Source organism: Sebastes fasciatus, chromosome 19 (assembly GCF_043250625.1).
Source record: "Sebastes fasciatus isolate fSebFas1 chromosome 19, fSebFas1.pri, whole genome shotgun sequence".
Lineage (NCBI taxonomy): Eukaryota > Metazoa > Chordata > Actinopteri > Perciformes > Sebastidae > Sebastes > Sebastes fasciatus.
The window spans coordinates 6,869,741-6,881,320 of NC_133813.1; the positions used below are offsets into that span (position 1 = coordinate 6,869,741).

Here is an 11,580-nt window from a genome sequence, read left to right on the forward strand (position 1 = left end):
ATCAGTAAAAATGGAAATAAAGCATATCAATTAACTTTGTATTCTTTTCCTAGAAATATATTAAATAAATTACCAGCTATTGGGAAATAGCAGAATATAATTATTAAATAATGTTTATAATAAAGTAATTTTCGATACATTTTGAGGTAGATATTGGGGTAATGTGGCAGTAATTACAAAGAAATTTCAAATAGGTTACTTGCTAATTATCAACTAAATACCATGAAGTTTGGTCAGGTAAATGTGGTGCAGTAAAAAGTACAATAGTTACCTCTAAAATGAAGTAGAGTAGAAGCAACATAAGAATGGAAATACAAGTTAAATTCAAGTAACTTCAAAGTTGTGCTTGAGTGTTTTCTGACAAGAGCATTAAGAAATTTCAAATAAGTTATTTGCCAATTATCTATTTATCAGCAGACATGGAAATAAAGCATATCAATTAACTTTGTATTTTTTTTCTAGAGATGTATTAAATAAATTGCCAGCTATTGGGAAATAGCGGAATATAATTATTAAATGTTTATAATAAAGTAATTTTCGATACATTTTGAGGTAGATATTGGGGTAATGTGGCAGTAATTACAAAGAAATTTCAAATAGGTTACCTGCTAATTATCACCTAATTACCATGAAATTTGTGGACCTGTAAAATGAAGTGTCGGGTAAATGTAGTGCAGTAAAAAGCACAATAGTTACCTCTAAAATGAAGTGGAGTAGAAGCAACGTCAGAATGGAAATACAAGTTAAATTCAAGTAACTTCAAATTTGTCCTTGAGTGTTTTCTGACGAGAGGAGCATTAAGAAATTTTGTAGAAGTTATTTGATAATTATTTTTTGGACACTGTTCATCAAAAGTATGTATATATACTGTATATGCATATGAATATATATGAGTCTAATTTGTATTATGCAAGTAAAGTCAATTAGCTTTTTATTCTGAAGGTCTTGACCAGAAGTGCCAGTCTGTAATCTTGCCAGACTTCCACTATTGGCCACATCCCATCCAGCCCAGCCTCTTCCAGAACCTCTTCACTGAGCAACGTGACCTGAAGAGTCTCCTCTTCTGAATCACCACTTTCACAATGAAGCCTGATTTGAATCTACTTGTTTTCATTTTCAGTTCCATCCAGGTCTCTCTCCTGCTGGAATATTGTCCACCTCGTTGCCGGTGTGATTGGAGCATCTACAGTGTGTCATGTTTTGGTGCCGAGGTCATGCCTTTTTTCCATTCCAGCACACAGGAGGTGTAAGTAACCACATTCTTCTTCTCAACAACTCTGATTGTAGCTCATGAGTTCAGTTGTACATCAAGACTGAAGAGTCACAATGTATTTCTGCTTCAGGTCGCTTGTGGGAACCAAACTTTCTTCTATTCCTCAGAATGCTTTTGTCAACTTGGCCAACCTTTCTCGCATGTAAGATTCTCTCGTTTTTCCCCAAATACTCTTTCAAACCAGAAGAATACTGAAATACCCCCCTCCAGTGTATTGTGACATTTCTATGATATTTCATATTTAAGATAAGATAAGGTTGAGCTTTATTAATCCAGAAGGAAATTCTTGTGCCAGAGATTGCTCAAAATTAAGTCAAGTGTGTAAAATAAAAAGTACTATTTCTAGCACTAATGTCTAAAAGAATAACAATAAAGTAAGATACATTTAGTGAAATGAGTAAATAAGATAGGTAAAACAAAAAAGATTTAAAAAAGTAAGCTAAAAAACAGAAAAGTAAGTAAATAAGATATTCCTTTATTAGTCCCGTAGTGGGGAAATTTGCAATAGTAATATTACATATGATGAGAAAATAAGTAATATTGCACATATTGGAGTCATTTCCTGGCTAAGTTGATAAGACAAATAACTTAATTTTGTGCTCAAAGTAAAAAAAAAAAAAAGAAGGTTGTTGTTAAAATGGGAATATGAAGTATGACTATAGTAGAAGCTGCAGGTCATAGGTCATCCTCCAAGCCTGCGCAGGCGCACTCATGCTTGTTTGAGTCTGAGCAGCAGCAAACTGATAAATCTGTTCATCTGTCAGTTTGTCTTTCTGCTTAGTTACCTAGTGAGGTGTAGTTAGCTGGCCCAACTTGTTGCGTTAACTAACTGAGGGGTTTCATTTTATTTTTATTTTCCTCCACCTCTGCAAATCCAAATATAGCACGACTCTCCAGATTGTTCTTTTGTTGTATTTTATTTGTTTGTGTGTTTTGTTTTCAGATACATCTCTGATGATGATACTATAAGATATCTTGAGAGGCATTCTTTCCACAACCTGTCCAGGGTTACCCACATGTATGTAACCTTTGAGCAGTGCAACTTGATTAACTTGATTAAAATGAAGCCAACATGAATACACATAAAACGGGCAAATTCACAAAGAACGGATTGAGCATCACGTGAAACCGCTCTGTCTCGTCTCAAGGTCCAATTCACAACAGATATTGTGCTGATGATATTACGGAGCAAACATGCCCACAAAGTTTTGCAGCAAAATATTATAAAAACCTGTTTCCTCTTTGTCATTATGGGTTATTGAGTTTAGATTAATGGGATCTGAAGCCATTGGATATGGAGTCAGAACAGTGACGGTAATGTTTTGGCGTCAACGACCTGAACTGAAAAGGGACACAAAAGTTGTATTTGCACGGAAAAAAGTTCCACTAAAAAATATAACACAGGCATTCAAAATCAGTTTATTCTATTCTGATAGTAGACAACAACAATCTTTCAACTTTCGGTCACCGTTTTGGCATAGAGTAGTTTTCCTAAGTAGGCAATTTGCACTGCAGCAAGCATAAAAACACATACAAAACTTACAATACCGTATAACATAGAAACATACAGCAGTTGACATACAGGAAGGAAAGGCTTTAAGTGTCCACCGTAGTAACCCCACAGGGACTATAAACAATATAATGAACATTGAATATTATCAACATTCAACAACCTCCAGTGGCCATCTGAGGAACTGCATTTTTTTGGCACTTCCAAATTGGCTTCATTTTTCAGACCTGGAAGTTGCCGCTTGGTGCCAATACAACTTATCCAGGTGTTTCCATGCCAATGTTTAGATCTTGTTTTCAATGCCAAATTATATTTTCAATGCCAAAATTTACTGTCACTGTCCTGGCTACATAAATGTACATACATATACTGCTCAACACACAAGAAGTTGGACATTTTACAGGAGGTAAGAGGTCAGAACATTATATGTATTGACCAAACTACATATTAAAGTATTAAAAAAACAACATTTCGAATGATGAAATAGTTAGTCAACCCTAATGAGATAGTAAAGTGTGCGTTTGTGTGTCCAATAGACAACTAACGGGTATCAAAACGCTGTCCCACATTGACCAAGAGGCCTTTAAAGATTTGCCGAATTTAAAGTACCTGTAAGTAAGATTTCATTTGCTCATGTGTAGTTCTTCTTGTATCATAGCTTATCATATTTTCACAAGAAAACTTCTATAAATAGTTTAACCATTAACTCGACATTTGTCTCCATACAGCGGGATCACCAACACAGGTCTCACCTCCTTCCCCGGGCTGCAATATATTCAGTCCAGCCAAGAGGATTTTATTTTGTATGTAGCATTTAATCGTTTTCTAAAAATGTACATATTTTTAACTGGTGTAAAAATATTTAATGTTCATCCCTTTCTGACAGAGAGATAGTGGAGAACGTCTTCATACAAGTTATACCTGCTAATTCTTTCACTGGGATATCTGAGAACGCTCTGACCATGTAAGTAGGATTGATAGTTGAACGATGGATCAAATGACATTTTCACCCACACTGTCGCTGACTCACGGGCGTTAAAATGACAGTTCCGTGATGGCTTCTGCTCATTTTATCTTACAGCTTTACACCAGTATGATTTCATCTCTTGTAATCTGATTGCACTTACTATTTTTTAAATTTTGAAACCAATATTAAATTATGACAATGTTAAGGCATAACTGTACCATCCGTAAATCGAGCTTTTTGCTTTAGCCATGTCAGATAGGAATGTAATCAAAAGTGTGCAGTGACAAATAAAAGCCCAATCCTTCGTGAGTCTCCACTAGCGAGACAAGAAATGGAACTAATTTTCCACTTTTAATAAAAAATGAGTTGAAGGTTCACATGATATTCTCTTCTTTCCTCTTTTTTTTTAGCATGCTGAATAGCAACGGCGTGAGAGAGATCCAGCACTATGCCTTCAACGGGAGCAGACTGGAGGAAGTGTATGCCATTTGGAATTATTTTGCAACTTTACAACTTTCTTTTATGTTCTATTTATGTGTTATAAATGAGCTAATAAAGCTTTAACCACCTGGCTGGCTGGCAGGTTGTATTAATATTGTGTTTTGATAAAATTATGTGTGATTTTTGTAAAACAAAACAGATTAATTTTGGTCACATTCTTTGCCTCTAATCTATCCTCCATTCTACAGGTATCTTCACAGGAATGTGGATTTGGAACGAATAGATGAATTTGCATTTTATGGCGTGATTCAAGGCCCAACGCACTTGTGAGTGACAGAATTTGCTAGAAGAGGAATTTGTGTTCTTCTGGGAAAATAGAGAACTTTACTTTGTGTTTTCTCACATACTTACCGCCCTCTACTGGACTCTATGGGTAATACGTTCCTCCAATCAAACGCACGCGGACCAATCAGGATGCGCCTACCGAATTTGTGCGTTACCGCGGTATATAATGCGGTGTCAATCGATGTGCACTGACTGCTACATCTCCACGGATGGAGTCATGGTGCATGGGGCGACCTCATGTCAAGAGGCAGACCTCTGCCAGACGAATGGAGGCTTCAACCGGAGATGGTGAAGCAGATTTGGTCCCGGTTCAACAGAGTGGAAGTGGATCTTGTTTGCCATCCAACGCAACACCCACTGCCAGCTATGGCTCCTCTCTGGCACGACAGAAGGACACACCCCTGGGAGTGGACGCGTTTGCACACGTGCCCACGGCCAAGAAAGCAGCTTTACGCCCTCCATTTCATCCCTCCCCTACTGGAGATAGTGAGGCGGGAGCAGTTGTCAGTCATTCTGATAGCACCAGGTCGTTACTCGGCACCATGATACGCAGAACTCACTCAGATGTTGGCGGCCCAGCCTTGGTCCTTCCCCCAGTTCTGGGGGGCTGTGTCTGAGCCATCCTCTCTAGACTTGGCTCCTGAGAAGGAGTTACCAAGGAGTCTCTGCTCGCTGAAGAGGGCATGGGATACCAGGCAGCGCTGGACACCGCCTTATATACTGTGGTAATGCACATATTCGGTAGGCACGTCCTGATTGGCCGGCTACGTTTGTGCAAATCTCTGTGGGCGAATGCGTGCGTGTGATTGGAGGACAGCATTACCCATAGAGTCCAGTAGAGGGCTCCGCCTGTGTTTATAGAACTAGGGTTACAATATCGTAACCTCAGATATAGGAACAGCCTCAGCTTTGTGTCCAAATGAATAATCCGAACAATTTGTCCTTCCAGAGACCTTTCAGAAACCAAAGTTAGCTCTCTGCCTTCAATAGGTATGGAGACCATTGAAAGACTCAAGGCTAAAAACACATGGGCCCTCAAAGTGCTGCCCCCCTTTAGAGCCTTTCTCCATTTGCAGAGTGCTGAATTGACCTTCCCGAGCCATTGTTGTGGTCTCAACATGTTGAAAAGGTGGAGAGGGTAAGTAAGAGAATTGAAAGTGTTGGGGAAATACTTTCCCACTATGGTTTCTTTTTGTCAGGTAGTTGTCCTATACATACTAAACTACCCTCGAGCCCACGGTAACGTGTACGTATTAGAGTACTCACAAAAGCTGATTTCAATGAATTGAGTGAACGACTGAGTTTTTCAGCATTGTAATGATTTGTATTTAAACATGTTACTGTGGGGGGGGGAAAATCCTGCAGTGTTGATCACTTGTAGTCACTTCATCAGACTTCACCAAGTGACTTTATATGAATAAAAACACCTATCAGAGAGCGCCAGCAGCATCTCCAGGCAACCCTACAAATTAAGGTAAATGAGCTCTTCTAATTGTAATATCAAACCCATAACCATAAGATCAAAAAGAATACATCTTATGTATAAGACTTCTTTTTTGTGATTGCTGATCTTTGACTATTGTGATTATTATGATATTGGGTTATTTTTCTTTTTAGCCAACATTGGCCCATTTTCACTGTTTTCCAACCTATACTAAAAAATATCTATTATCATGATATCATATTTATTTATATATTTGGTCCATCCTTTGACTTTGAAATTATTTTATGTATTAATACCTGCTTCTCCCCTGTATACTGAATTATTCTGTCTGATTATGTACCTATGTAGTTTGTTTTTATACCGCGACAAGGTAGTTGGGGATATATAGCGCTCTGTCCGTCCCTCTGTCCGTTCCTCTGTCCGTCCCTCTGTCCGTTCCTCTGTCCGTCCCTCTGTCCGTCCCTCTGTCCGTTCCTCTGTCCGTCCCTCTGTCCGTTCCTCTGTCCGTCCCTCTGTCCGTCCCTCTGTCCGTTCCTCTGTCCGTCCCTCTGTCCGTTCCTCTGTCCGTCCCTCTGTCCGTCCCTCTGTCCGTCCCTCTGTCCGTTCCTCTGTCCGTTCCTCTGTCCGTCCCTCTGTCCGTTCCTCTGTCCGTCCCTCTGTCCGTTCCTCTGTCCGTCCCTCTGTCCGTCCCTCTGTCCGTCCCTCTGTCCGTTCCTCTGTCCGTCCCTCTGTCCGTCCCTCTGTCCGTCCCTCTGTCCGTCCCTCTGTCCGTCCCTCTGTCCGTCCCTCTGTCCGTCCCTCTGTCCGTTCGCGTGTCACACTTTCGTTTCCGTAGCAGAACTTGGAAACTATTTAACATATGAACTTCAAATTTGGTATAATGGTTGACAGTGTGGTCTAGTTGTGCCTTTTGGGGGTTAGAAGTCCAAGGTACACAAAACTTTTGAAATTTTGGCCAAAAACTGTGATTTTTTTCGACTTCAATTTTGTTCTCGGAGTAGAACTTGGAAACTATTTAACATATGAACTTCAAATTTGGTATAATAGTTGACAGTGTGGTCTAGTTGTGCCTTTTGGGGATTACAAGTCCAGGGTTATGTACAGTACCTATGTAGTTAGTTTTTTGATAGGTGTAAATATACAATGCTTATTTACAATTGGAAGAGCTCATTAACCTTTGCCAGGGAGCTGCTGCCTCTGATTGGTGTTTTTTCTTTATATATACAGTCTACGGTATTTGATGAAGGCCTGACACATCATTAACAAAGTGACTACAAATTAGCGACAGAGTGCATTTTTCCTCCGTCGAGAGTTTTTGAACCTGTGGAAGAACATTTGCATGCATCTAAAAAATGTCGTAGCCTAGTTCATTCTCTGATTAATAATCTGTATCGTTTGTGTTCAAGACACTCGGAGGCAGTTATTTGCAACCTGACCCGCGCTGCTTTGGGAAAGCTGCAGGAATCCTCCGCAGCTCTTTCTCAGAAGCATCTGAGACACAAAATCTATCAACATGTGAACGACAGCTTCGGTCTCCCAACCGCCGACGGCAGAAATCACAATCATTACAACGACACCTCCGTTTGCCCGACTGAACAGTCTCAGAATGAGTTTTACGTGGAGTTACCTACGGAGCGTCTCAGTGAAGGTTTTGACTTTGCACTGTGTGATGAACTCCGCGCAGATAACCGTGGACTCTTGTGCACCCCCCTGCCTGACGCCCTGAACCCCTGCGAGGACGTGCTGAGTCACGGCTTCCTGCGGGTGCTGGTCTGGCTGGTCAGTCCGTTAGCCATTACAGCCAACCTCCTGGTGATGTTCATCCTGCTGACAAGCCGACAGAAGTTCTCCGTCACCCGTTTCCTCATGGGCCACCTGGCGTTTGCAGACTTCTGCATGGGGATATACTTGCTGCTCGTCGCTTCTGTCGACCTCTACACGCGCTCCCATTATCACCACTATGCTATTGCCTGGCAGACAGGAGGCGGCTGCGATCTAGCGGGGACATTATCGGTGTTTGCCAGCGAGCTATCCGTGTACACGTTAACTTTAATCAGCCTCCAGCGCTGGCATGCCATCTTCTACGCCATGAGGCCAGACAGGAAACTTCGGTTACGCCACGTAGCTGTGCTGATGCTCGTCGGCTGGACGCTGTGTGTGATTCTAGCAATGCTGCCGGCGGTCGGTGTGAGCAGTTACCAGAGAGTGAGCATCTGCTTACCCATGGACACCGAGACGACTGCCGCTCGGGCCTACGTGGTCTCCGTGCTGATGGTTAACGTCGTCGCTTTCATGGTGGTGTGTTTGTGTTACCTCCACATCTACTGCATGGTGCACAATCCCCAGCACCAGTCGAGCAGATGTGATACCAGCATGGCCAAACGCATGGCCGTTCTAATCTTCACCAACTTTCTGTGTCTGGCTCCCATTTGCTTCTACGGCTTGTCTGCAGCTCTCATCCAACCGCTGATGACTGTCACCGACTCCAAGGTGCGACTCCCTCTTTGAGATTTAATTCCTTTTCTGTTTTAAAATAAAGACTGATGTATCTTTTTTTTTTATCTCCACAGGTGCTGCTGGTGCTTTTCTATCCTCTCAACTCTTGCGCGCACCCATTTTTTTACGCCATCCTGACAAAGGCGTTTCACCGAGACCTCCTGATGCTGCTGAGCCGTATGGGGCTGTGCCAGCGGCAAGCGCACCTCTATCGAAGCCAGCTTGTCAGTATTACGCCCCACATATACAGAGAGACAATGTCTGCTCTACAGTCCAGCCCCCATATCCCAAAACATTTAAATACAGGAATCGCCAGGCTGCAAGATGCCCCAAGGTTGCTTTTGAAATTTGATTAACATTTTTTCTTGTAGTCGTAGATTTAACAATTCACAGAACCTAACCATTAGACAGTACCGTGGCCTCTTAGAATTTATGATCCATTAATTTCTTGTATCAGAATACCTGGATACCTCCGTTGTATGCTGTTCCAAAATAATGATCCATATATTAATCTACAAGTAATGATAGCAAATGTTTAGTCTCCAGCTGTGGGGGAAAGATGAGGGGAAATGTGTCTAAAACTGCATAGAAAATGTAAAGATGAGGAGAACTCAGTGTTAAGAGTAAAGTAAAGACGTCAGTATGCTTCGAATGAAAAGGTTATCGGATCGTGTACTAACCAGACGATTAGACTGTTGTCAGGCTATTAAATAGGCGTTATCAGCTGCTATTAGCCCCATAGATGTGGGTCAATAGGGGCCTACTACACCCACTAATAGGTTTTATCATCTATTCACATGGTAGATCACTGAAAGAAGGTATAAAAGAACACGACAACTAACTCTTTGCTTTTAATTTTCACTTTCACTTTTACAAAGTAGTAGGCGTAGTAGGCCCCTAATGACCCACATCTATGCTGCTTATAGCGACTGATAACGCCTATTTAATGGTCTGATAACAGTCGAATCGGGGGTGGTGTAACAGCGTCTGTAAACCACTCGCTTGTCTGATGATTCTTGTAACTTTTCCAAACAAACACTCCCGGTATCACACCCACTTTACGTAGTGTTTTGTCAGGTATGTGGAGCTGTGAAGGTAAGCGGGGGGCACTTTTCGTCTTTAAGTGTAACACCGTGAATGCCCTCAAGAAGAGATCCATTTGTAGGATTCATTGCATTGAGACTACAAAGATGCAAAAGACATCGAGTTGTTGGAGAGAGATCAGCAGGCCTTTCAGTGTGGTTAGGGCCAGTTCTGGACCTATAGGTGAGACGTCCGCTGAGAATTGATTGTGTCATTTGTTCTGTCTCCATATGTGTAAAGCGTCCTTGGGTTCCTTGAAAGGTGCTATAAAATGCAAGCTATTATTATCATTATTAATATTATTATTATTATTATTAATAATAATAATAATAATATTTTATAAACATTATAATCATTTTATAATTGTTTCTTTTAAACACTATATTATTTTAAGTACTATAAACAGCTTCCGCCAACTCCTGTTCTGTATCAACATCATCTGTAAATAAGAGTCTTTACATGCACACTATTATGTCTTATTATGATACCTGGTTATTAATATCTGAGTATGTCTCTTACATTATCAGCAATCTTACATTATAAATCAGCGGCTGCACACTGCAGCATGTTTTAAATAATTGCATTTAATGCCAGTAACTACACAGTGTATTTGCAATGTCATCATAGCCAGTAAGGGTGTGGCTGCAGAGGGCTCATGTTATTGTTACATGGTTTGTGCCCTGATTTTAGACTCTCAGGAAATATTCCTCTAAATTACACAGTTCTTCAGCAGCCCTGACAGTCCCTAACCTGATCATGAGGTTATCTAACCTCTATAACTCTTAACCTAAAGGATTTGATAGGTAGAGTTCTTGCTAAAGTAAACAGTGTGGGGGAAGGCAATGCCAGTAAGACCGAGGTCAGGGGGAAAAATCCCTCCTTTCTCTTTAATTATTGAGCACCAGCTGTGTCAAGCTGGACACATTTACTGTAGGTGTATGAGACCACATTTACTTCCACTTACCTTCAAAGTAAATACTCACACAACACTTATTTGGAAATGGGATAAAAACATCCTGTTTTTGTTACTTACAACTGTAAAGGGGGGGATGGATTCACTTAGTTTATGCTATTAAAAATGCATTTTATTTACTAGTGTTCCAACCAAATGATTGATACTAATGGGAGCTACACGTTTGATCAGTGGTGATTAATTATGTAAAACAATGAATCATTAAACAGCACATTCAAATCCTCAAACATCCCCTCGTGCAGCTTGCTCTTTGAAACACAATTCATACTTGATTTTCGAAAAAATCAGCAGTGACATGGGTGTACATTTTTGGATTTGGGGGTGTATGTTTGAGGTAAATTTCATTATAGCACATCAGAAAAATGCACAATGTGAGAGCACAGAACGCTTCCTCTTTAGATGGCTGTTACATTTATATGATATTATTATGTTGAAACAGTATTCAAAAATAATAAAATAAAAAGGGAAAAATTATTTGTCTCTCTCCGTTGACTACCGTTCATATTTTTTCCGAAATAAGGTCTCATGGGTTCCACTGTAAGGGGCGTGACTTAGGCTCTCTATTAGGAGCACCGGAGGACACAGAGGCACATGATTTTTTTCATATTACCTGTCTCATGTACTATGCACGAGTACTAGGGCCACATTGAGGAAAACATAAATAAATCTGAGATTTCGAAAATAAAGTCAAAAGTCTACAAGAAAAAAAGTCGTAATATTATAAGAATAAAATCATAATATTATAAAGTGGTAATTTTAGGTGTTATTTTAGAGGGGAAATAGAGCATTGTGCCGTTTGTGTGAAAATGAGGAACATGGAGCATCCTGTGAAGTTATACTATTACGACTTTTTTCTCTCGTTTATTCTCGTAATATTACTACTTTTTTTCTCGTAAAGATATGACTTTATTCTCATATTACGAATTTTTTTCTCATTTATTCTCGTAATACTACTTTTTTCTTGTTTATTTTCATAATATTACGACTTTTTCTTGTTTATTCTTGTACTATAACAACTTTTTTCTCGTAAAGTTATGACCTTATTCTC

The 11,580-nt window shown here is 40.2% G+C and overlaps 1 protein-coding gene across 1 annotated transcript; it reads left to right on the forward strand.

Moving 5' to 3' along the window:
- Positions 1–932: 932 nt before the first annotated feature.
- On the forward strand, positions 933–9,103 carry LOC141757875 (thyrotropin receptor-like). Its single transcript, XM_074618774.1, has 11 exons — positions 933–1,246; positions 1,344–1,415; positions 2,217–2,291; positions 3,320–3,394; positions 3,512–3,586; positions 3,670–3,747; positions 4,161–4,229; positions 4,440–4,517; positions 5,486–5,674; positions 7,387–8,470; positions 8,551–9,103. Exons 1-11 carry the CDS (start codon positions 1,083–1,085, stop codon positions 8,830–8,832), a joined length of 2,241 nt encoding a protein of 746 aa, XP_074474875.1. The 5' UTR covers positions 933–1,082; the 3' UTR covers positions 8,833–9,103.
- Positions 9,104–11,580: the final 2,477 nt, after the last annotated feature.